The sequence below is a fragment of the Balaenoptera physalus genome (genome assembly GCF_965194825.1).
Source record: "Balaenoptera physalus genome assembly, chromosome: 6".
Taxonomy (NCBI): Eukaryota; Metazoa; Chordata; class Mammalia; order Artiodactyla; family Balaenopteridae; genus Balaenoptera; species Balaenoptera physalus.
In genome coordinates this window covers 65,056,447-65,083,431 of record NC_138885.1, presented here as the reverse complement: position 1 = coordinate 65,083,431, position 26,985 = coordinate 65,056,447, and the positions used below count along the sequence as shown (strand labels likewise).

Below are 26,985 nucleotides of genomic sequence, written 5' to 3'. Positions count from 1 at the left end.
TACTGAAGTCCATGTGCCTAGAGTCCGTGCTCCTCAACAAGAGAAGCCATTGCAATGAAAAGTCCGTGCACCACAGCAAAGAGTAGCCCCTGCTCACCGCCAACTAGAGAAAGCCTGCACACAGCAACAAAGACCCAACACAGCCAAAAATAAATTAATTAAAACAAACAAATAAATAAATAAATAAAATGGGTAACAGATATTTATCATAATACATTATCAAAATTCTAAGATTCTGAGACAGAAAAAGTTAATAATTGCTCAGAAAGTCATACAAGCTTATATCACAGACACGATTTTGTTGTCACCTATTAGAGTCAATATTTATAAAACAACAGATATTAATCTCACTGATCATAGAATGTGTATTCACTCACTGTAGGAGCATGTGAAAACCACAACCACCTCAACTTTGGGGAAGTAAAAATATTTAAGATAACCCACCAGTGGGCCTGAACTGATATGTTGGCAGTACCTTGTTTCCCCTGCACTTCCTTTTAGGAGTGGATGAAATCTTATTCCTCTAGCTCTAAGTGAGGCCAGTGGCTGGGGCCTGTTTCTCTCACCAACTCCTACTGGGAATGGACTCCCAGCAACATCCCTCCTAGCCCTCATGTTCACCCTTCCCAGGGCAGTCCCCCGCCTCGAGTTTGTGAATAAACTTAGAATCAAACTGCCATTTGTTTTCCAGGTAATAGATGGAGGAATAAAAAAGTAAGTAGTGTTGGGGTTTCTCTGGTGGCGCAGTGGTTGAGAATCTGCCTGCCAATGCAGGGGACATGGGTTCGAGCACTGGTCTGGGAAGATCCCACATGCCGCGGAGCAACTGGGCCCGTGAGCCACAACTACTGAGCCTGCGCGTCTGGAGCCTGTGCTCTGCAACAAGAGAGGCCGCGATAGTGAGAGGCCTGCGCACCGCAATGAAGAGTGGCCCCTGCTCGCCGCAACTAGAGAAAGCCCTCACACAGAAACGAAGACCCAACACAGCTTAAAAATAAATAAATTAATTTAAAAAAAAATTTTAAAAACCAAAAAAAAAAAAAACTAGAGTATTATTAAAAAAAAAAAAAAGTAATATTAAATTCCATTCATCCCAAGATTATAGGTTAAACAGTCAACTTAAATGATGAAAAACTCTTGGAAAAAAAATAGGAGTAAATTTTCATGACCTTAGATTAGGCAATTGTTTCTTATGACATCAAGAGCAAAAGCAACAAAAGAAAAAACAGATAAATTGGACTTCTTCAAAATTAAAAACTTTTATGCTTCAAAGGACACCATCAAGAAAGAGCAAAAACCACCTACAGAATGAGAGAAAATATTTGCAAGTCACACATCTGATAAAGGACTTATATCCAGAATATATAAAGAACTCTTACAACTCAACTATAAAAAGATAATCCCATTAAAATGGGTAAAGGATTTGAGTAGATATGTCTCCAAAGAACATATAAATGGCCAATAAGCACATGAAAAGATGCTCAACATCATTAGTCATTAGGGAAATAAAAATCAAAGCCACAATGAAACACCACTTTACACTCACTAGTATTGCTATAATAAAAAATGGAAAATAACAATTGTTGGCAAGGAGGTGGAGGAATTGGACCTTTTGCATACTGCTGTTGAGAATGTAAAATGGTTCAGCTGCTGTGGAAAATAGTTTGGCAGTTCCTCAAAAAGTTAAACATAGAGCTACCATATGACCCAGTAATTCTACTCCTAGGTATGTATCAGGAGAATTGAAAACATGTAGCTGTAAAAAAACGTGTACATAAATGTGTATAGCAGCATTACTGAAAATAGCTAAAAATTGGAATCAACTCATCCATCAACAGATGAAATGATAAACAAAATATATTACATTTATACAGTGAAATGTTATTTGGCCAAAAACAGGGATGGAGTACTGATACACGTTACAACATGGATGAAATTTTGAAAACATTACGCTGAGTGAAAGAAGTCATATACAAAAGGCCACATTTTGCATGATTTCATTTATATAAAATGTCCAGAATAGGCAAATTCATAGCGACAGAAAGTAGAGTAGCAGTTGCCAGGGACTGGGGGAAAGGAAGAATGGGAATCACTGCAAATGTGTACAGGGTTTCTCTTTGGGGTGATGAAAATGTTCTAGAATTACATAGTGATGATGGTTGCACAACTTTGTAAATATACTAAAAATCACTGAATTGTACACTTTCAAAGAGTGAATTTTATGGTATGTGAATTATAGCACAATAAAGCTGTTATTAAAGATCAATATCTTACTGTACAGCACAGGGAACTATATTCAATATCTTGTAATAACTTATAATGGAAAAGGATCTGAAAAATAATATATATATTTGTAACTGAACCACTTTGCTATACACCTGAAACTAACACGTTAATCAACTATACTTCAATTTAAAAAAAATCAGCATTTCCCAACTATTAAAATCAAAGAACTATCCAAAAAATCAATAAGGCTTAATCTTTTAGAAAGAATAAACAAGTTCTATTATCTGACACTATTGAGGAAGTCTGGTCAGTTAACTTAAAAAGTTAATTAAAAAGGAAATCATTGTATAAAGATATATACAACTTGTAAACATTTTATTCCAACTTAAAATATAAAAGGGTACATTCATTTAACTATCTTAGATATAAGGCCAAGAAGTTTTCTTTAGGTTTGATTTTGCTGATTGGTGTTCTCCGCCATCTTTCTGGCATAAACCACACTCACTGGATATCATTTCCAGAACTGGTATTTTTAAAGCAGACCAGAACCCAGAGATACAAGTGAAGAAATCTGAGTCCAGAATCCTTCCATTTTTTTCAGTTCCCCCTTTTATCAGACACCTTGTACAAAATCAAATTTTCTTGGCCTCACCCCTTTTTTTTCTTTTTCCTTTAATTTTTATTTATTTATTTATTTACTTATGGCTGTGTTGGGTCTTCGTTTCTGTGCGAGGGCTTTCTCCAGTTGTGGCAAGCGGGTGCCATTCTTCATCGCGGTGCGTGGGCCTCTCACTATCGCGGCCTCTCTTGTTACGGAGCACAGGCTCTAGACGCACAGGCTCAGTAGTTGTGGCTCACGGGCCCAGTTGTTCTGCGGCATGTGGGATCCTCCCAGACCAGGGCTCGAACCCGTGTCCCCTGCATTGGCAGGCAGACTCTCAACCACCGTGCCACCAGGGAAGCCCCCCTCACCCCTCTCTTGTTCCAGCCACTGCTACCAACACCATTCTGTGTGGACTCTGCAAACTTCATGCTGGCACAACTTGCCTAACGACCTCACTCATCACGTTTCTCTGAGTTCCCCTTGCTTTCTGTCCATTGATGTCAAGGTGAACTCAGCCTTGTGCAGTCTGGAAATTCAGGGGAATGATGTTCTGGGGGTGAGCTTTGAAGAGTGGCAGATGATAAGAACTGGGGGATAGATTATTCTCCATTTTTCCCCACCTTGTCCCTCACATACTGCCCAGGGGCAGTTCATGTGCCTTCTCAGAGGTTGATCCATGAGATTAAGCATTTAGTTGCACTTAGCCAGGTTGATACTGGATTTCCTTCTGTATCTGCTTCATTCCTCCTGCTCTTCATTCCTGTAGGGATTTCACTCCTTATCTCAGAAGTAGCACATACGCTTTGCTTCAGGCTATGTTTTTGAGGGAACCCAAGGCTAAGACATCTCTCAATCTTTCACAGCTACTTTGTCCACTCCTTATTTGACAGATATTTTTAATGACCTGATTATAGCAAGTCTTTCAAAGCATTTAACTTTTTAATAATAAAAGCAAACTTTTCTTTTTAATACTCATATTTCATGGATTAATGTAATAAATTATATAATGACAGTAAAACACGTAACTGGCAAAAGAGGTTCTTTAGAAACACAGTTGGCCCTTGGTATGCTGGAAAGCAGTCATGAGTTTGCAGATATTTTTTGGTCTTTGTCCACAGCAATTTACATTAAAAAAAATAGAAATATAGTTGATTTACAATATTGTTAGTTTCAGGTATACAGCAACATGAGTCAGTTATATATATGTATCTTTTTCAAATTATTTTCTATTATAGGTTATTACAAGTTTTTTTTAAATTTTATTTTTTTGGCTGTGTTGGGTCTTCGTTGCTGCATGCAGGCTTTCTCTAGTTGCAGTGAGCAGGGGCTACTCTTCGTTGTGGTGCATGGGCTTCTCATTGCAGTGGCTTTTCTTGTTGCGGAGAATGGATCTAGGCGCGCAGGCTTCAGTAGTTGTGGCACGCGGGCCCTAGAGTGCAGGCTTAGTAGTTGTGGTGCACAGGCCCAGTTGCTCTGCATCATGTGGGATCTTCCCAGGCCAGGGATCGAACCCGTGTCCCCTGCACTGGCAGGAGGATTCCTAACCACTGCACCACCAAGTAAGTCCTATTACAAGATTTTGAATATAGTTCCCTGTGTTATACAATAAATCCTTGTTGTTTACTTTATTTACAGTAGTTTGTATCTGTTAATCCCATACTCCTAATTCCTCCCCCCATTTCCCCTTTGATAACCATAAGTTTGTTTGTGAGTCTGTTTAGTACATAGATTCATTTGTATTATTTTTTAGATTCCACATATTAGTGTTATCGCATAATACTTGTCTCTGTCGGATTTACTTCACTTAGTATGATATGCTCTAGGTCCATCCATGCTGCTACAAAAGGCAGTATTTCATTCTTTTTTCATAGCTGAGTAATATTCCATTGTATATATACTACATTTTCTTAAACCAATTGCCTGTTGATGGGCACTTAGGTTGCTTCCTTGTCTCGGTTATTGTGAATAGTGCTGCTATGAACACTGGGATGCATGTATCTTCTTGAATTAAGAAGATTAAATTAATTTCGTCTTTTCCGGATATATGCCCAGGAGTGGGATTGCTGGATCATATGATAGTTCTATTTTTAGTTTTTTAAGGAACCTCCATACTGTTCTCCATAGTGGCTGCCCCAATTTACATTCTCACCAACAGCGTAGGAGCATTCACTTTTCTTCACACCCTCTCCAGCATTTATTACTTGTAGACTTTTTGATGATAGCCATTCTGACTGGTGTGAGGTGATACCTCATTGTGGTTTTGATGTGCATTTCTCTCAAATTAGCAATGTTGAGCATCTTTTCATGTGCCTATTAGCCACCTGGATGTCTTCTTTGGAGAAATGTCTATTTAGGTCTTTTGGCCGTGTTTTTTTTTTTTTTTTTTTTAATTGAGTTGTATGAGCTGTTTATGTATTTTGGAAATTAACACCTTGTCGGTTGTATTGTTTGCAAATATTTTCTCCATTCCATAGGTTGTCTTTTCATTTTGTTGATGGTTTCCTTTGCTATGCAAAAACTTTTAAGTTTGATTAGGTCCCATTTATTTATTTTTGCTTTTATTTCTATTGCCTTGGGAGACTGATCTAAGAAAATATTGCTACGATTTATGTCCCAGAATGTTTTGCCTATGTTCTTTTCTAAAAGTTTTATGGTGTCCTGTCTTGTATTTAGGTCTTAAAACCATTTTGAGTTTATTTTTGTATATGGTGTGAGGGAGTTTTCTAATTTCACTGATTTATGTGTAGCTGTCCAGCTTTCCCAACACCACTTGCTGAAGAGACTGTTTTCTCTCCATTGTATATTCTTACCTCCTTTGTTGTAGATTAATTGGCCATAGGTGTGTGAGTTTATTTCTGGGCTCTTACTCTGCTCCATTGATCCATGTATCTGTTTTTGTGCCAATACCATGCTGGGTTTTTTTTGTTTTGTTTTTAAAGGAATTCCTTTATTTTATTTATTTATTTATTTATTTATTTATTTATTTTTGGCTGTGTTGGGTCTTCGTTTCTGTGCAAGGGCTTTCTCTAGTTGCAGCAAGCAGGGGCCACTCTTCATCACGGTGCACGGGCCTCTCACTATCGCAGCCTCTCTTGTTGCGGAGCACAAGCTCCAGACGTGCAGGCTCAGTAGTTGTGGCTCACGGGCCTAGTTGCTCCGTGGCATGTGGGATCTTCCCAGACCAGGGCTCGAACCCGTGTCCCCTGCATTGGCAGGCAGATTCTTAACCACTGCGCCAACAGGGAAGCCCTACCATGCTGTTTTGATTACTGTAGCTTTGTAGTATAGTCTGAAGTCTGGGAGAGTTATGCCTCCAGCTTTGTTCTTTTTGCTCAGGATTGCTTTGGCAAATCTGGGTCTTCTTTGTTTCCACATAAATTTTAGGATTATTGGTTCTATGTGAAAAATGTCCTGGGTATTTTGATAGGGATTGCATTAAATCTGTAGAGTGCTTTAGGTAGTATGGCCATTTTAACAATATTAATTCTCCCAAAGATCATGGGATATCCTTCCATTTCTTTGAATCACCTTAAATTTCTTTTATCAATGTTTTATAGTTTTCAGTGTATAGGTCTTTCACCTCCTTGGTTAAGTTTACTCCTAAGTATTTTTTTGATGCAATTTTAAACAGGATTTTTTTTTTTAAACTTTCTCTTTCTGATATTTCATTGTTAGTATAAAGAAATGCAACAGACTTCTGTATATTAATCATGTATCCTGCTACCTTCCTGAATTAATTTATTAGTTCTAATAGTTTTTATGTGGAGTCTAATTTAGGGTTCTCTATATAGAGTATCACATCATGCAGATTAATTTTGTTTGGCCATTTTGGAAAAACAGTTTGGAAGCTTCTTAAAAAGTTAAGCATATACCTAAACATATGACTCAGTCATTCCCTCCTTGGTATTCACCAAACAGAAATAACGTATACGTCTGTCCATAAAAATCTGTACACAACTGTTCATAGTAGCTTTAGTTGTAGTAGCCAAAAAAGGGAAATAACCCAAATGTACATTAACAGGTAAATGTATTAACAAATTGTGATTATATACATATAATAGAGTGCTACTCAGCAATACGAAGAAATGAACTATTGATACATGCAACGCAGATGGATCTCAAAGTAACAACACTGAGTGAAAGAAGCCAAAAAAAAGTACTTACTATGTGACTTCATGTATATAAAATTCTAGAACATTCAAACTAATCTAAAGTGACAATAACAGATTAGTGGTTGCCTTGGGAAGGGGGAGGGGAACAGAGAGGCAGGAGGGAGGGATTACAAGGAACAAGAGGAAACTTCTTGGGGTGATGGATGTATTCATTATCTTGATTGTGGCAATGGTTTCATGGATGCATACACGTCAACATTATCAAACTGTATTATTTAAATATGCATAGTTCATTGTATGTACATTATACCTCAATAAATTTGTTAAGAAAACTAAAAATTTACACATGGCAAGCAAACACATAATGTGCTTACTATCATTAGTTAATAAGGAAATATAAATTAAAACCACACAGAGATCTAATATAGTTACTGGGGAAAGGATAAAGGTTGTTTAATATGCTTTCCTATTAGCATCAAAAATTCACCTGATTTAGAAATAACATGAACTCATAATCATTATAGGGAAAGGTCATATTCTGTTTTATTACAATGTTTTGGGGCCATCCTGTCCAGCTCCAGCAGTCATGTGGAAACAGTCTGACATGTCCCTTTAGCAACCCAGGTTTTTCCTCGGATGTTGGTCTCCATTAAAGGCAAAAGGGTTCCTTGGTGAGCAATGTATTCCATGTTTGAGAAAGAATAACTCAACCTGAGTTTTAGGTTACCTTAACTATTATCACAAAGAAAGAATGTTTTCAGCAGTTCCTTGTGGGGGGTGGTGTTTAAAAAGATGAAGGGATATAGATCTGACAAGAGGGCTACGAGGCACAAGTATTATAGAAACAATCTAAGTATCAACTGGAAATGATTACACACCCACCAAAAATACTAAGATAAAAAAGACAAACACAAATGTTGGAGAAAATGTGGAGTAACGGTTAAGTCCCCATTGTTGAAGGCATGTAAAATGGTACAGTCCTTTGGAAAAAAGGTCTGGCAGTTTTTTTATGAAACTAAACATACACCTACCGTAGGACCCAATGATTCCATCCTTAGATGTTTCCTGAAGAGGAATAAAGACATGTGTTCACAAAAAAATTTGTATAAGAATGTTCATAGCAGCTTTATTCATAACAGCAAAAAAAGAAAAAAAAAAAAAGAGAAAAGTGGAAACAGCCCAGGTGTCCATCAACAGGAAAATGGAAAAAACAAACTGACATATTCATACAAGAGAATACTCAGCAATAAAAAGGAATGAACCACTGATACAGGCAACATGAATTAATCTCAAAAACATGCTGAGTGAAAGAGGCATTATGTTTTGCATTATTTCATTTCTATGAAGTTTTAGAATAGAAAAATTTAATCTGTGAGGCAAAATAATCAGAACAGTAGTTACATCTGGGAGTTGGGGTAGGGAATGACTGGGAAGGGGCATGAGGAAACTTTCTGGCATGATTGCAATGTTCTAAATTTTGAAAAGGGTTTGGGTTACACAGGTGTATGGATTTGGGAAAAATCAGCAAATTTATACTTAACATTTGTGCATTACACTGCATGTGAATGTACCTTAAAAATTAAAAAAATGAAACCATACTAAACCCTACTTAATGATATGCCTTTTGAAGTATTAGGGGGATATATACTGATGTATGCAATTTATTTTGAAAAGCATCATAAAAATAACATGGATGGATAAGTAATAAAACATGTAGAATAAAATGTAGAATCCATGTGGTTGGTATTTGGGTATTTACTGTAAAATTCTCTCAATTTTGCTGTAAATTTGAAAATTTTTATAATAAAACAATTAGGAAAAGTCAGTTGGTCTTATCTTTCTATTATCTATCCTTGGCCTGAAATAAATTATTCTTTCTATAGGATAGAGGCTCTATAGGAACACAGGGACCGGAAATTAGCCCTGCATAATCCCTGGGATTCTAAAAGGTAAGTCATACATGCGAACATTGTAAGAAAGGTAAGAAAATATATTAATATTGAAAAGAAAGCCAAGTTACATTAAGAGTAATTACTAATACTGGTGTTTATTATCACCACAAACAAGAGGAGAGTACCATTTTTTTGTACCTTTTTAAAAACTGACTTTTTTCAGCCATTGCATGAAGAGCCATCTTTTATGTCAAGTTATATACATGAATAGGCCAATTGTGTCTCATCCAAACTTTGTCCAAAATTTGGATACCTAATCATTTTTTAAAAAGACTTTTAAGCATTTTCCTATATACCCAATGTTATCATTGTTAATATGCTACATATGGGATAAAATAACATCCTTTGCCTTTGAGAGCTTTAGAGGAAATTTGGCATAAGTTTGTGTCAAACAAATCTGAATGTGTTTTCCATCTCTGCACTTATTAGTTGTAGGCCCTTGGGCAAATTAACTTCTGTAAGCCTCACCCTCCTCATTTTACAAATGAGGAAGAAAAATGGTAGTTCATACCTCATATGGTTATTTTGAATGTTAAGTGAGACAATTCATTTTACATGTATCACAGTGACTGGCAGATAGAAAGCACTCAATAAATATAAGTTATCATTAAGAAAAAAGTATGTACAAGAAACAAAACATTCAATTGATGGGAAAATGTGGAACAAAACCTTAGTTTTTTTAAATAGAACAGTATCATCTCCTCACATGGTAGTTCAAATAGCAACTACGATAGGGTTTGTTTTGTTTTCTGAGTTGTGAGAAATGTTTTAGAAAGTCAAAGAACAATAATCTTGCTGCAGTGATACTGTGAGAATTCACTCTTAGATCAAAGAGAGAAATGCAGAAATATACCTCTCATCAGCTTAATATCTGGACCTGCTAAAAGAAGCTACCCTGTTTCACCCAATCTTGCATTAAACATTCAGAAATGTCACCCATAATGTTTTATGCCTGTCACTAGCACCTGTTAAGTAGGCTGGCACATAGTTAAAGCCTCTAAAACAGTCAGGTAGAGAGGGGGGTTAAGGAGGGGCAGGAGGATATTAACTACCACTTCCATATACCCTCAGGAGAACAGCAGTCTCATGTCTGGCAGGCGGCGGAATGAGCAGCTGCATGTCACTGTGGGGAGCTGGGAAGCCAATAATTTTGGGGGAAGCATGCTCTATTGTTTCCTGCTATGTCTGTTACCTGTGCATTTCCCACATTCTTTGCTATCTTCTTTATCTTTTGGCACCCTTTTTATTAACCTTCCTGTTAACAATCATGCAGTCCACATTCCCACATGGTGTTACAACTGGCTGAAACTAAGCAGTAGCAGCTTAATTCATTAAGCAGTAGCAGCTTGTCCCTTTAGTTGGGGCATAGCTCTATTTGTTACACTGTCCACAACTTCCTATTGTCTTTCACACTAGGTGCATTTCCTGCCTGGCCCATATGGCATGTGGATCCAGGTCTAGTTTGATTTGGGCAGCAGTGAGACAATAGGCGTTTCTTAGTGGTCAGTTCCTGTCTTGACTGGAAGTATTCCACCCAACCCTGCCCCCACCAAAAAAGCAGCCAGGAATCTCAGATAGTTCTCAGATGCCTTTCTGAACAGATGAGTTCCTTCATCAAAAGAAGGCAATGACTTAGAGAACGGTAAACTCAACAAACCTGCTTTTTTAAAAAATCTGACAGGATTTAAGTCTTAAGACATCCTTTTCTGAAACACTTTTGGAAATGGAGAGCAGGCTTTCTGCCTTTACATAGCACTGCATCTGCTTTGAAACCCACCATACTGGTTTCTTTTCTTTTCTCTGATATTTATCTATTTCCTCTTATCGAACTTGTGTTTCAAGATATAAATTCACTGGGCAGGACTATTTAGATATAGCTCATGTCTAGTTGGAAGTTTGGGGCAATATCTAGCACATCATAACTATTCAGCTATTCATAACTGTGCTTTGTAATCACAATCATGTCTCCAAAATACTCTGACTTCAAATATTATATTAAATAGTACTATTAAATATGCATGAAACAAGAATGGATTTTTCAACTAGTAGATATAAAAGTATTAGAATTTAATATACGAAGACAGTTTTATCATCTTGCTCATGAGGTAATCACTTTTACTTTCCCAAGTGGTTATTATACATAAGTGCAGATTCAGAAAGATTTATTTTTAGCCAACATATAAATATTTTCCCTTATTCTGAAATGTTAGCAATCTTCTTTTCTATTGCACAAAAGACAGTTTTAGGTTTGTTCCCTTTATTTTTTTTTAAATTTATGGACTCTGCTACTAATTTCTAGACTTTTGGAATAGCTAACGCCTTTCTCTCACCAGCCCTGTTGATCATAATTAGCTTGAAATTTATCCGCAAACTTTAAGGGCAGAACAGGGCAGAATTCACATTGTTCTTAACATGGGATCAGGCCAAAACTGAAGGAAAAACTGGAGGATTTTGATGTAAATCATCCAAGCCAAAATCCCATATTTTAATTTTAAATTTGAATCAGCAATGATTTTTACTGCTGTCTCCTCCCCTTCTATTTTTACTAGTTATTCTTTTGAGCCTGAATCAGAGAAATGTGCTAAACATGTGTATTGCAAGCAACTGGATTTTTCAAACAGGAACCACAAAGAAACATTTTTCTCCCTTTACTTGGGTTGCTTTTATTTAACATTCTGAAGAATGATTATCTGAGTTCAAGGACCATATTTTGATCAGTTCTAATAAAGAAGAAAAAATACTCATCTCACAGCTAAGATAGAGCCAAGACCTTTTCCTAGCCTCCAGTCAGTTTCCAAGCTAGTAAGAACTCCTGGGACTTTATCTACTCTTCTACAGGGAGCAGAGCTGGTACAACCCAGGATACCTTTATCTTATTGCCTACGTATGAAAATATTGCCTAAGCAGGACTGGAAGACTCACCAAATAAATAGAAGAGTGAAATGAATACAACACTCTTAGATGTATTAACAGCTAAACAGCCTACATATGAGAAAAAAAATTTCACTTACAGTTTGCTTGAAATCTTTTACATTAGCCTAACAGAAACACACAAAAAAAACAATGGGAACATCAAACCAAGAGAATAAAACCATGGAAGAAAAGATAATTGGGGAACTATAGCCAATTCCTGATACTATATACAAATACAAAACATATATACATATATATATTTTTTAAACTGTGATGACACATTTTTGGCTCAAAGTATGCTTTCATATTATAGATCTCATTTTCCATCCTTAAAGTTTGGGTGAGAGGATACAGGATTTCTTGATTTCTTTCTGTATCTTTTGTATCTTTCTTTTTATCTATCCCCCTTAGTTTTACCAATCAAAATCCCAGGCCATCCTTTAACAACCACGTTAAACACCTACTCATCAATGACCCTCTCCCAATAATTAGAATTAACCTCCTTCTCTGCTCTTCAATGTTTTATATTTGCATCACCACCCGCCTAAAAACTGCAAAATGCTAGACTTCTTGGGATGTCACTGTAAAAAATCTCTACATAAAATGAAGTCCTCACCACCCTGTATGACTTAAAAAAGAAGTCACAGTGATCTGAAGTCAACACAAGACCTTTTCTGGAAAATACTGGAGAATATGCTATGCAGATAATAAAAAGGAGGACTGGACATGGCTGCTGGGGTGTTTGGCTAGAAGTCTCAGAAGTTACATCTCAAAATTTAAAACTACTGCAATCTTTTTTACAACTTTTGTTTGTGGTTTCTTCTTCTTCCCCAGGGTCACATACCATCTGGTAAACATAGCAGCTGAAGACCCTGCTGGGTTTTTGTTCTATGTGTAGTACCAAGTCTCTGTCAAAGTAAACTTCGTGGCTATATGTCTGTAACGAAAACACAGGCAAATGGAATCTCCTCTTCACATAATCATATTCACTACTGGGTCATTAAAATGTCACAGTGTCTATGCTAGGGATGTTCAAATATACACTTGGAGGCAACATAGCTGCCAGAAATAGTTTATTTTTCATTATTTGTGGATATGCAGACGACTTATGAGAAAAGCATTACACAAAATGTTGAGACTGAAAAGAGCCCTGGACTTAGGAGTCTGAACACCCAGATTCTATTGCCAACATTGCCACTATTTCACTTGTGACCGTGGGCAAGTTGCTAAATCTTTCAGGTTCTCCACTGATAAAACAATGATTGGGTAAAGTAACATCTACTGTTCTTTATAACTTTTATATTCTATAACACTTAGAAGAGCAGACAAACACTTCCAAGAGTGCTTAAAAACCCTACATGCTTAGATTTGTCTCTATTAAATAACTGTGGGGATTCGATACAGTGTATTTTTATTTTTAAAAACATTACCAAACTTATAAAATGGGAGAAAACTAGACTATGGTAAGGAAATAGACAGCATGTCTCATGAAAAAAGCATAAAGCTTCATCTTTAAAGCCATTGGTAAGGAGGCATCCTCTACTCCCTAGAGGAGAAAGTCTAAAGAAGTACTCATTTTGTCCTGCATGTAGGATGATAACCTCTTCCATGTGGTCACTGGTATAGGTGAATCTGGACTGACAGGAACACAGTAACATCTGTTCCAATAAATGTCACCTATAAAGGAAAGTCTTACAACTTTGTATTCCATGGACTCTACTCACCACATCCCATGACTCCACGAGTGGAATGCTTTTAAGTAAAGTTCCATATTCATTACAGTGGAAATCCAGGTGAGCTTTTCCTTCAGCATCTATTTGAGTAACAGCTACCACAGAAAGCAAATCCAACTCATCTTCATAGTCCACAATTTTGAAAGTCTTGGGGAATAGATGATAAGGAAAAAGAAAAGAGGGGCAAAATCCAGTTAGGATTATTTCTACATTTGTGGCTTAACAATTATTTATAAAAATATGTAGAAAGAAAAATGAATGGGTGGGAGCATAGATAGAAATGTGTCTCCACTTATCTGCCTAGTAAAACATCAGTCTCAAGATTTTTAAGACTCAAGAAGTATCCTACAGATTTTGATGAACACAACCAAGTCTATGTAGGTCTCAGCCAAAGTATAACTGAAATTCTCTATTATGACAGCAAGCCAGAGTGTCTCCAAATGTGAAAGAGGTATTCAACTGCTGACACTGATAGGTGTGTTCACTGGTTTCCAGACAGGACTAAATATATGAAACTCAGTTCTGAAACCTCAAGACTGCCCACTGTGCTCAGAAGGTTCTCATACCAGAAAAACACAAGTCATTTCAAGAAGAACTGATAGCCCATCATATACTATTTATGACCCTATTTGCCATCCTTTTTTAAAAAAACCCTTTCTTAGGGAATTCCCTGGTGGTCCAGTGGTTAGGACTCCATGCTTTCCATCCCTGGTCGGGGAACTAAGATCCTGCAAGCCATGTGGCGCAGAAAAAAAAAAACCTTTTTGTTTCCCTAAAGAAAGCAAAAATGGCTGCTTATACTTGAGGGAGAATATTAGGAACAGAAATCCAACCCACAGAACAGGACTGGGATAAGAGACGTTAGTTAGAAATGATTAAAGATGGTAAAGACATTAAGAGAGAAAAATCTAACCCCAGAACTCTGTCTCAAGGAAGAAAACCTGGGACTCCAACAGCCTCATGGGGAAGCAGATCTATGCTCACCCATCCAGGGATGGCACATCTTGACAGGCACAGCAAGTTTCTCTTAATCACCAAATACTAACCCTTCACTCACACTTGGTCAAACTGCTTTTTAATCCATTTACATTTTCTGCCTTTACCATCTATGACATAAAAATTTACGTAGATTTATTACCAGTGATTCCTTTTAATTTACTTTTTGCCTTTATCTTACCTTGGTCAAACTTCAAAAGGTGACTTCTTGCCTGAGTGTCAGTAATTTTATAGATTTTAGTCACAACCCCTTTCAACTTTTCCTTTACAGGTGAAAAGTTTTTGTTTCCTAATCTCACAATGTAGAGTATCTTTCTCTTTGCTACTACCTTCTCCCTTCTTAATTATTCTTGCTACCTTTTGGTAATTTTGGTATGTTTTTCTTGAATACAGTTTTACATACAGGGTAGGAAGCCTTCTGCTTTGTTCTCAATGGTTCAAAAGAATAAATATATATTTGGTTCCAAAGAATATGTATTTTTTCTTTTTTGAGAGTAGCCACATACTGTGCCACCTTCAACCTATTTTAAAAGATTTTCAAAAACTATCCTTAGAGGGCTACTCAGTATTTCTACCTAGAAATGGTCATATGAACTATACAGTTATATAGAGTCTAAAGGGATTCAGTATTTACGCAAAGGCTATATATTTGAAGTATGAACACTTTGAGTTGATTTCATAAGTAATTCCAGTGCTTTTTTTTTTTAAAGAAAAGGATAAAAATGTATTAGCTTAGAGACTGGCAATGTCAAGTTGAGACCAAAGGCTGAACTGATTTACCACACCCTTACACCCTCCTCCTCTGGCTCATGAACATTAACAAATACATCTATGTCTAGTAAGTGAAAAACAAGGCAAAAGCCATAGTTATCAAGATATAACTCAATAATTTTCTATTAAGAGATTTCCCGAGGAAGTGTGCTCATCAACAAAACAACAAGCTAATAATAGTGTTTTCAAATTATTTCGGTCCTATGAAATCTTCTGCAAACAAAATCTTAAGAATAATTCCAATATGCAAAGAGAGGAGACAGAGACACATCGGTTCAAATAGCACACACAATCCTACAGACTAAGGTTGCATGGAGCTTCCCAACCTCTACCCCAGGGCAAGTTCATACAAGCTTGGTTTATTATTTCTGGCTAAAGTAATACCTCTTGTTCTGGGTCATCATCCAGAAGGTTAAAGCTTTTTTTTACCACCCGTCCAGAAGCTGTAACAGTGGGTAAGTTTTCATTCTATCATATGGAGAGAAATAAAAATATATGACAAGTCCTATTATGTAGTCAATGGCAAAACTGTATTAACGAATTTGTTAACTAACCAACCCTTCCCTAACATCCACAATTCTTTCCTCAACTGAGAAAATTCTGAACCAGATTTTGGATCCTCCAATTAATAAAAATACTTTATTATGGTAAAGTTTTTAACGGATAAAATACCAAAATAGAAATACAAAGGTTACAGATTTGCTACTTCACCTGCCCTTCTGATTTTTGCCTTAGTATAGTACAGCAAATAAACAGTTGATCTGCTTTTGGAAATTTCCCTCTGCATGATTTTCTTCAGGCTCTTAATTTGTATGCTAAAGGCAAAGAACCATTTGGAGTTAAAGAATGGTGTGTAATTTTTTAAAGTTTATATCTAACCTTTCTTACCCTAAGTTTGCACAATTAATTAAACCCAAAGGTTGATAATTCATCAATAAAAACTTAAAGAGAAATCCAGAAAGGAAACAGAAATAAGCAAAAGATAAAGTCAATATAATCAACTCTCTTCAAATCTCATAGATATTATACATGGGGCTAAGACTAGCTACCCATGTAGACAAAATGAACAGACTTTTATAGGACTGTGCTTTTCTTTTCTGCCACACTAAAAGATAAATACATTTGCATATTATATTCTTATATAGAAAGACAGTGATATACAAAGGATTTTAAAGTACTCCTGACTTACTTTGTTCTTCTCCCTGTTGGCCAAAATGACAAAATCTTCAGAGATCTGATGCTGGGCACTATTATTTTCTACTTCACTTAGCTTTAAAACTCTGAAAAGGTAAAAAGGATTCTAAGAACCTAAGACCTCAACACACCATCAAAGTGTCAAAGATGAACTACTGAAAAGAAACTTAACAAATGAAAATTATAGTAACAACACCGAGTTAGTTCTCTTCTCCTCCTGATTAGTCCATAATATTAATGTCTGATAACTTAAGTGTCCATAAATTTCTTCAAATTTAGAGATTATGTTAAACAGAAAAACAGGATATGTGACAACCGGTGCTATTGAAGTAGGTAATGCAGCAGCTTGCTGATAGTCCTTACACTATCTTCCAAACTGGCTTAATAAAAAGTTACTCTAAAGAACCTCCTCTCTACCAGCCTGCAGCAGGTCTTCAACATTTCAGCTTTAACAATGGCATTATAGTAGATATTTACATTTTTATTTCTGAAGATAGAATGAGGTATCAATGAACAACACTCAGAGTTAAATATAATATAGACTGGATTAGCAACTAAGTTCTAAACCGAGAGTTTTCATGGTAGAGTAATATTTTAAAACTGCAAATGACTTAATACTTTTCTTTTTAAAAAATTTACATTTTACGGCTTCCCTGGTGGCGCAGTGGTTGAGAATCTGCCTGCCAATGCAGGGGACACGGGTTCGAGCCCTGGTCTGGGAAGCTCCCACATGCCACGGAGCAACTAAGCCCGTGAGCCACAACTACTGAGCCTGCGCGTCTGGAGCCTGTGCTCCGCAACAAGAGAGGCCGCGACAGTGAGAGGCCAGTGCACCGCGATGAAGAGTGGCCCCTGCTCGCCGCAACTAGAGAAAGCCTTCGCGCAGAAACGAAGACCCAACACAGACAAAAATAAATAAATAAATAGATAATTAAAAAAAAAAAGAATTTACATTTTAAATTCCTTAATTAGTTATCTTAATTAGTGCCAATATTTAAGAGTGCCTATCTTTTAAAACCTAGCAAAAGGGCACACACTCTTTGTGGACCTTATTTTCTTAAACTCAAACTAATATAAAAGATGTGTGGTAACAAACATTAAGAGTAAGGTTTATTAAAGCTGACCATAGGGGCTTCCCTGGTGGCGCAGGGGTTCAGAATCTGCCTGCCAGTGCAGGGGACACGGGTTCGAGCCCTGGTCTGGGAAGATTCCACATGCCGCGGAGCGACTAGGCCCGTGAGCCACAATTACTGAGCCTGAGCGTCTGGAGCCTGTGCTCCGCAACAAGAGAGGCCGCGATAGTGAGAGGCCCACGCACCGCGATGAAGAGTGGCCCCCACTTGCCGCAACTAGAGAAAGCCCTGGCACAGAAACGAAGACCCAACACAGCCATAAATAAATAAATAAATAAATAAATAAATTTAAAAAAAAAAAAAAAAAAAAAAAAGCTGACCATACTTTTTATGACTTTTTGTAAAAGTTCATAATCTTTTGTCATTAAGTCCCTTCATCCTCCTTATAACTGATCCAGAGTAGACTAATTATCATGAAGCATACGAAATAAAGAATGCAGACACTACTCTTCTTATTCAACAAATACTTACTGAGCACCTACTCTGTACTAAGACCTGTGCTCAGTGCCAGGGTTACAGGTGTCAACAAGACAGACTCTTTCCCTGTCATGGAGCTCATGATTCCCATCCTAGATATTTAAACAGGTAATCACACAAATAATTTAAATTGCTGTAAGTGCTACAGAAGATTACATAGTGGGTACAGTGAAAATATGATGGGGCAGCTAATCTAATGAAGGGTGCCAGGGAAGCACTCTTTGAAAAAGGGACATTTAAGGGGGCATAAAATATGAATAGAAATTAGGCAAAACAGGTAGGGGAAACAGACTTCAAATAGAGGGAACAGGTCCTCAGCTTTGTGAAAAGACAGCATGCCTAAAGTAAACTGAGTGGGAGGAATCTTTTAGACCAGCTAAGTATGTTGGTCTTTATCTTAAGTGCAATAGGAGGTCATAAAAAGGTTAAAGCAGAATTCACTTGGTTAGGTTTTTGTGTTTGTTAATGTTTCTAAAAATCACTCTAGCTGCTGGGAAGAAAACAGACTTAAAAAGTAAAGAGTAGATTCTTGGAGTCCTGTAAGAAGGCAACTATTATAGTCTAGGCTAGTGATGACAATGGTCTGACCAAGGTGGTGACAGTGGCCAAGGGCAGAAAGAGGCAGATTTAAGAAATGTTTAGTAGCAAAATAAACTGGATTGATGGGATATATGGTGCATGTGAGTGTGTGTGTGTGTGTGTGTGTGTGAGAGAGAGAGAGAAAATGCAAGTGAGTGTTTAAGTACACATATACTGATGAAAGACAAGAAGGTAAGAAAGTGTCAAGAATGATTCCAGACTTATGACATAAGCTTAGATGAGAGGTTTGTGCTAAGAAAAATTTTGGAGTTTTGGTGTATACATGATCTTTAAAGCCAAGGAAATAAACAGGAGAATCAAGCAGACAGGGAATGAAGGGTGAGAAAAGAGTGTCTAAGTCCTGAGGACTTAAAGTCTGAGTAGAAGAGGAAGAACGTGAATGGATACTAAGAAAGACAGATCAGAGAGGGAAGAAAATATTCAGGAGCACTGTGGTGTCAGGGAAGCCAAATGAAGAGTGTTTCAAGGAAGGAGAGGTCAACTGTGTGGAAGATGTGGGTAAACCAAATACAACAAGATTTACTTCAAACAACCTGCTGCTTCTCCAGCAGTAAGGCTGTCTTTTAGAACAAAGATAAATCATCTCTCTCATTAATCTTGGAGAATGAATTAAGACCTGATGAGGATGAACCAATATGTAATCTCCTTTTCCTCACACGTCATCAATCATCCAACAAAGAACTTACTCAAATGTAATATTTACAAACAGTAATGATGAGGTTGAAAGAATAAAGTCAGGTTTTCTAGATGCCATTCTCTGAGGAAGCACCCTACAAACAAGCTAATTATTTCCACAATTTGCTCAGTAGTTAGCTGGCAAAAATAAAGATGCCAATAAATACTACCAAAGGCTACTTTTATCTTTAAAGTAACTAAGGAAAATACTCACTTGACCTGATTTGGGCCAACATGTATTATTCTACCAGAAGTATCAGGATGGAAATAGATCCAGTCAGATTCTAGAGAACAACACTCCATTTCTTGGACCCCGTTTTTTGCCTGAAGTTGGAACAAAATATTGAAAATAAAAATTAAGGAAAAATAAAATAATTTTTCAAATCCAGCATCAGTGACAGATCAGTAAGTCAAAAGTAAAGGAAGAGAAAACATTAACCAGCTGAACTGGGATGTGTATTAGGGCTGAATTAGGACACTCAAACTTGAGAAATCCAGAACATTTAAATTCAGAAATTTCATAGATGCACCATGCACTATATATTATAGCTCACAAATAAGAAGTTACCATAACTCAAGCACCTAATGTATGTCTGGCACTGCATTAGATGTTTTATACTCAATATTTCTTTTGATCTCAGCAATACTTGAAGCATATATTGCTATCCCTGTCTTATGGATGAGGAAACTGATGCACAAAGAGGATAAATCATTTGCTTAGTATTCTGCACCTACTAAACAGCAGATTAGACTCCAAAGTCCACGGACTTTCCATTACTTAACTCTACCATAATTATGTACATGCAGTCCCCCACAACATCCTTCTCCCTTCCCTATCCTCAACAAACTGTCAATCAGAAGAGTAGATAGCACAAAAATAAACATGCAACCAAACAGGTCATATAATCTCCTTGCAAAAGTCAGATTTTAAACTCTAATGCTGAGGAAACGGTCTAATACTGCTTAGCACTTAAGGTAAGTAGAGAGATTGATTTCATAGGAGTATATTTAGACATTAAAATAAAGAAAAGATACCTCCATATGTGATCACATACGTAATAAATGTTTTACCTTACACACAGGAGCACTGGAGACTAATACCAGCATGGATACATTAATTTCACTGGCTTTATCCAAGTCATTTAAATTAATTTTTCCAATGTAAAATGAAATGATGTCATCTTTCCTATTAGATACTCATAAAAGTTTCTGACATATAAAATTATTAATTCCATTAGCATATACTGACAGGACACTATGTTTAAGGTGTCACACTAGGCACTAAACATAATCCTTGTCATCAAGAAGCTCATATTCAAGAAGGGAGATATTGAAACAGAAATAGAATAAGGCAGTGTAGAAAACAAAGTGGTCAAGCTATGCACAGGATATTATCAAGCATCCAACCCAGGTAAGCAGAATTTCAGGAGCCTGAACTCTGCCTTGAAATGAGAATAAAGTGGCTAGAAAGAAGAGACAGCAAAATCAAAAGCACAGAAGTGTTGATCCATTTAGCATGTATATGCACAAACACGAGTAGCAGATAAAATTAAATTGAGAAGTAGAGTGTCCAGCCATGAGACTGGAGAGGTAGGCTGGGGTTACATCACAAGTGCTTTGTATGCCATGCTTTTTTAAAAATTGGAATTTAACACATTTTAGGTATCAAATTAGCACATGCATTTTAATTTTTCAAGAATTTTTATAAGTATCCTAACGATTTCTAATAGAAATGGTGGTATTACTGCATTTTACATATAAGAAAATCAATACAATTAAACATCTTGGTTGCAACCACTAAAACTAATGTGTACATTTTGGCATTAGCTCCAAAGGCTCCTTTGTTTAATATAAAACTTTTTTATGCTGTGTGTGTATGTATGTATGTGTGTGTGTGTGTGTGTATATATATATATATATATATATATATATATATATATATATATATACACACAAAAAAAAAAAACCCCATAGCTTTCTTTCCTTAGGAGACTATTCTCTTCATTATAATATCTAAATACAACATGCAAAAGAAACATTATCTCTCTTTGTGTTAAACACTAGGCAGCATTATTATCAGCTTCTGTAGTTTTTATTATTTGCTCAAATGCTAGTTTAAAGCTCAGTTTAATAGAAAGCTATGAATCATTTTCTGAATTCTTCAGTTTGCCTACATATATGTTTTTGGGTTATCTATTTTTCTGACAGGTGGGGAGGTAATGCACATATGCATCATTAAGGTAATATCACTTCAACAAAGTTGTCCAGCAAAAGGACTGAAAACTCCCCTGGATTTAGCAATTATTTATAAATATGTTGAAATAAGATCTGACTAAATGTTATAATCAGTAATCATACAAGGAGAATACCTGACAGGCATGCTTGATGTAGATGTTGAAGGCCATTTTGTACACACACATAAAGAATATGTATTATCAGTTCTTATATAAGAAGAGTATCTACTAAATGTCTAGAATGTGAACTGTGCAGGGTTTGACTAGATAGAAAAGTTCAGCAAAAAAGAGATGTGACAGGTCCTGGTGGCTGAAGGATGTCCACTGCTGGGAGGTGAATAATCAAACCACAGACTTGCGGGAAACAGTCCCCATTTGTAAAAGAGGATGTCACTGGGCTGGGCCAAACAGGAGCTCCCACATGTGATAGGTTAATGAGAAAATGGAAGGGAAGAATGCTCCTGCAAAAAGACAAAAAAAAAAAAACAAAAAACTAGAACACACTATACACCATGTTCCCTGGTGGCCATGACATCAAAGGAAATAGATAAATGGACCCAAGACTGTGTACGTCTTCAGTGTGGTGAAAGGTGACCTGTGACTCTCAAAGCCACTGGGTCCAACAGTGACTGATGGAGAAAGATTCTGGAAGAGAAGGGTGTGGAATAAGCTGAGTCTGCCTCATAAAAAGTTCATTTGATGTATCAAGAGGCTCCAGAAATAAACTAAACTAAATCAGCAATATAAAACAAAGATAGAACCCCCCTCCTCTGTGCACTCACTCTTGCACTCATCTCAATCACTGTACTTAACGGACTGCATCTTATTTCCCTACACATTTGCTTTCTTTTGAGAGTGTAAGCAACTTGTGGGAAGGGAATGTGTCCCCAGCCAAGTCTGGCACACAGTAGGCCCTCAATAATGTTTATTAAATGATAAATCAATGCCTAAGTCATTTTAAAAAAGAAAAAAAAGAAAAATTAACTCAAGGGGTAATTTTTTGTCTATTGTCTTGCCATATACCCTTTCTTTCTATTCTGCCATATATAACTTTAAAATATCCTTGAAAACTCAAAGTGTTTCAGTGTTTATACTGTGACCAACAGAGTTCTATCTGGTTCTGCTCTGGAAAGCCAAGAGCAACAAACCATGAAGAAGCAGAACCAACTACACATTCCACCAGTAATTTCAGAGGCAGCCTGAATACATTCCATCAACGATTCCCACTATGCAGCTTCAGAGATGTTTAAATGGGATCAAGGAGATGGTAAGGAAAAAAAACCTAATAAATCTTTGGTGCCCTGAGAATTTTCAAATGTTAATGTTTCAAATTCTGGGTAGCACATACAAGTGTTTGCTATATTCTTTGTACTCTCCTGGTACTTTACGTTGTTTACAAATTATTAATACAAACAAATAAAAAAGTAATTCTTAGGAATGTGGACCTACTAGAGAAGTAGAGAATAAAGAATTTCTGATATAAATTTACTACTGAAGTCTGACCACCTTGATTTACCAAGGAATTGTCCTTTAGGGCACAAATATGGAAAACTCCTTTTTGTTTCTTCTTATTAGGTGTGATGATGTAGTGCCAAGGATGGCCTCCAATCTGAAAAGCATTCTCCAGGGAGGACACCTCAAAGAGCAGTGGTGGTGTATCTGCAGAGATGGGCAAAAGGAATGTATTAGCTTCTTTATTCTGGTAGCCTTGGAACATTCATTAACCGAACTCAACCTTTCTTTGCACGCATCATCTATGAACTTCCACTAATGAAAAATTACTATGTTCAAGGCAAGAAAATACAGTCAGGAAAGAGGCTTATTGCTTATTTCTATAGCCTTAAGAAAAGAAAAAGCTGGTAGGAAACAACTGTTAGGTTATGAGTCAACTTTCTAGACATCTGTTTTCAGGATATGTGTGACATGCAGCTGAACGGAGATAAAAAATGGGCTGAAGGTGCTTATGATGGCAGAAATGACAAAGTGTATCTAACAAAAGCAGCTGCCATTTAATAAGCACCTGCTATCTACAAGGCTTGGTTAGATACTATTTCCAACTCTCCTAACAATCCAACAAGGTATTAGGTCTAATACTTCCTTCAAATGTGAGGAAGAGAACCTTCATATTCTAGACTAACAGGTTATACTTAGCAAACTTTACAAAAGAAGTGTTGTTTAAGATTTCCACTTCAGAAATAATGAAAAGTAACCACTTAGGATGGGTCCTGTTACAGTGGAAGCTTTATCAAAGGATAGCCACTACTACTAGTATAATCACTAGACAAGTTAATTTTAAGGTAGTTTAGATACATCCAGTCAGTCACTGTCTGTTGGAGACTGACAACACAAAAGAACTATCTGTTAGTGCTTCCAAGTCTTCTTCTTTGATGACAATTAATTTTATATAGAGCATAGCAGACTTACTTTTGGAGACATGTATAAACGGAAGGTAGTGCTGCTTATGAAGTCCAGAATTCCTTTGGGGCAGCCCTTCTGAAATACCACATGGTCTGTTTGTGAAGGTGACTAATCAGAGTCCTTTGTTTATGCCTCTAACTTGAGAGTTTAATCTTTGGCTTATGAGGCCACCACCGTCAGTAAAGGGACTTGCCTTAGGGAGACCATTCACTCAAAAAATCACATGTTACATATAGAAGTGTGTGCCTTATTAGGTTCCTTCATAAGGGCAATTTACTACTTAAAGCTATACAAAGGAGAACAACAAATAATGAAAAGTGAGTTCACAAACTGACAATCTTGAGGAGAAAGAAGAGATAGGTATAAACATATCAAGTATATTTAAAGTACCCTTTTTGTAAAACCTTTTAAGAGAAGGGTAATATTCTTAATATATAAAGAAATCTTTTTTAAGTAATAAGAAAATTATGGACACCCCAATAGAAAAATGGGCAAAGGACATCGGTCGGTAAATTGTGAAAGATACATAAACATCATGTGGGATACTATGGTGGCTACCAAATGATGGTGGATGAGGAAAAGAAGAATTATAAAGAGAAAAAAATACAATTAGAGTTTGAATTTGGGGTTAAAAATTTAAGTAGGTATATTGTAGAGAATATAAAATAGGAATTCAAAATAGAAAAAAAAAATCAATGCAAAAAGATGTATTTAAAAAGAAATACTTTCCCCAGCAGTTGCTAAAAATCGCCCAAAAGCAGCAGCAGGACTCTGCTCACCACAACCCTGGTGGGTCCCCATTAGCCCCAAGAGCCCAAATTTTGATCTCTAATACTATTCTCAATTGAAAGGGCCTATGAGTTCTCAGAGAATGGCTGATTCCATGTCTTGTGATGAGGAAATTTTAGGATCATTAATAATTACAGGAGCATTCTTATACTATTTATAATCACAGAAAATTAAAAACAACCTAAATGTCCATTGTAAACTGGTTAAATAAATTTACAGTTCATGCATATAATGGTACATAAGTCCAGATCTTAAAACCTTGAGGAGCTTAGCGTGTGCACACATATACACAGGACCACTCTTTGGCAAAGGTAATATAAGTACTGCATTCAAAAAGCATCAGAAGAAATATAATGAAAACTAAGTTTTCCTTCCATCTGTATCCCTCAAAGATAACTACGATTTATCAGTTTTCTGTGTGCCCTTCCAGATATTTCAAGAAATCCTAAAGGCATATACTCATATATCTATACTTTTAATATATGCATATGAATACTTAACACAAATGAAGTTTTTTATATACATGGTTTTGCACTTTTTTTACTTACTAATATATATTGGAAACTTCTCTATACCAGTGCAAAAAGAATTCCTGTTTCTTTTTAACAATTAAGTTTATGACATAGGCAAACAATGAAAGAATACTAATGTCACCTATCAATGTATCAATATACATTGTTTCCAATCTTTTGTTGTTAGAAACAATGTTGTAACTGTACATTTGTCATTTTGTACACATGTGAATGTATCTGGGATAAACTCCTAAAAATGGAATTGCTCAAGGAATATATGCATTTAAAATTTTGAAACATACTGACAAATTGTCCTCCGCGAGGGACTCCAATAATAAATGAAAGTGCCTCTTCTATACTTTCACCAACCCTGTTACCTAACTTTTTGATATTTGAGAATCTGAAAAGAAGTATCTTATGATAGTGTTAACTTGCGCTTCTCTTATCAGTGACGTTGGTCTTTGTCCTCCCCAAATTAAAAGTCATTTATATTTCTTCTTCTGAACAATATCCTTTGCTCATTTTGTTGTTGTTGTTGTTGTAGTCACTTCTTCTTACTGGTCCGTAGAACTCATATATAAGGAGGAAATTACCCCTTTACAGTGTATGTTGCAAATATTTCCCCTGTTTGTTGTTTGATTTTTGAGTTGGTATATGAGTGTGCTTTTGTTTTTTTTTTACCTTGCAGCACTTTATTTTTATGTAGCCAAATTTATCAATCCCTTCTTTAATGGCTCTGCGTTTGTGTCAGAAAGCTCTTCTCAACTCTGAGATAAAAAGATTGTCTAAGTTTTCTTACAGAACTTTAAATCTTTGATCCATCTATTATTTCTTTTGATGTAAAGAGTAAGATAGAACTCCAACTTTGTTTTCATAAGATCATCTATTAAATAATCTAGATGGAAATTAATATTTGTAATACATTAACATTTAAAAGTGGGTTAGGCTACAGATATATGCAATAATATGCAATGAATCTCAAATATAATATGGTGAGTGAAAGAAGCCAGACAAAAATGTACATATCATATGCTTCCATTTATAAGAAACTCTAGAAAACTAGAGTGAAAGAAAGCAGGTTCATTGGTTGCCTAAGGCTGGGGATGGGGAGGGAATTGACTGGAAAGGGCACAGGGGAACATTTTGGAGTGATGAAAAGATTTTAAATCTTGATTGTAGTAGTGGTTTCATGGATATAAACATTTGGCAAAACTCAAATTGTACAGTTAAAATGAGGGCATTTAAGTGCATGTAAATTATACTTCGAGTTGTTTTTTTAAATTATTTTATTTATTTTTAAATTATTTTATTATTTCTTTTCTTTTTTCTGTTTTTGGCTGCACCGTGTGGCTTGCGGGATTTTAGTTCCCTGACCAGGGATCAAACATGGGCCCCCAGCAGTGGAAGCACGGAGTCCTAACCACTGGACCACCAGGGAATTGCCATTATTTTATTTTATTTATTTATTTTTGATTTTTTTAAAAAAGCAAGTTATGAAGGAGTATTCACAGTATGATTCTTTTTTGGTTTCAGACATATATACAAGATTACCAAAAAAACACACTGAGGTGATAACAGTTAATTCCATGCAGGAGGACTATGAGTATTTTAAACTTTCGCTATTTTGTTTATCATTATTTCCTAAT

General features: G+C 36.2%; 2 protein-coding genes across 7 annotated transcripts in view; both read right to left on the bottom strand.

Annotated features, from left to right (window-relative positions):
- CYBRD1 (cytochrome b reductase 1) overlaps positions 1-13,556 on the bottom strand; it is a 76,104-nt gene extending 62,548 nt beyond the window's left edge. The window contains exon 1 of the mRNA XM_082465499.1: positions 13,532-13,556. Coding sequence (XP_082321625.1) covers positions 13,532-13,541 — 10 coding nt within the window. The 5' untranslated portion in view covers positions 13,542-13,556. The remainder of the gene's footprint in view (positions 1-13,531) is intronic.
- Positions 1-26,985, bottom strand: part of DCAF17 (DDB1 and CUL4 associated factor 17) — a gene marked incomplete at its 3' end in the record, with an annotated part of 68,540 nt that overhangs the window by 24,213 nt on the left and 17,342 nt on the right. The window contains exons 9-14 of one of the 6 annotated variants that reach the window (XM_082465417.1): positions 23,137-23,279; positions 19,601-19,710; positions 16,497-16,587; positions 15,692-15,775; positions 13,532-13,687; positions 5,196-12,744 (exon numbers count right to left, since the gene is read on the bottom strand). In XM_082465417.1, coding sequence (XP_082321543.1) covers positions 12,577-12,744; positions 13,532-13,687; positions 15,692-15,775; positions 16,497-16,587; positions 19,601-19,710; positions 23,137-23,279 — 752 coding nt within the window. Of the gene's footprint in view, positions 1-5,195; positions 12,745-13,531; positions 13,688-15,691; positions 15,776-16,496; positions 16,588-19,600; positions 22,082-23,126; positions 23,280-26,985 lie in introns of those variants that run through there. The other 5 variants (XM_082465418.1, XM_082465422.1, XM_082465419.1 and 2 more) reach the window with 5 other exon arrangements.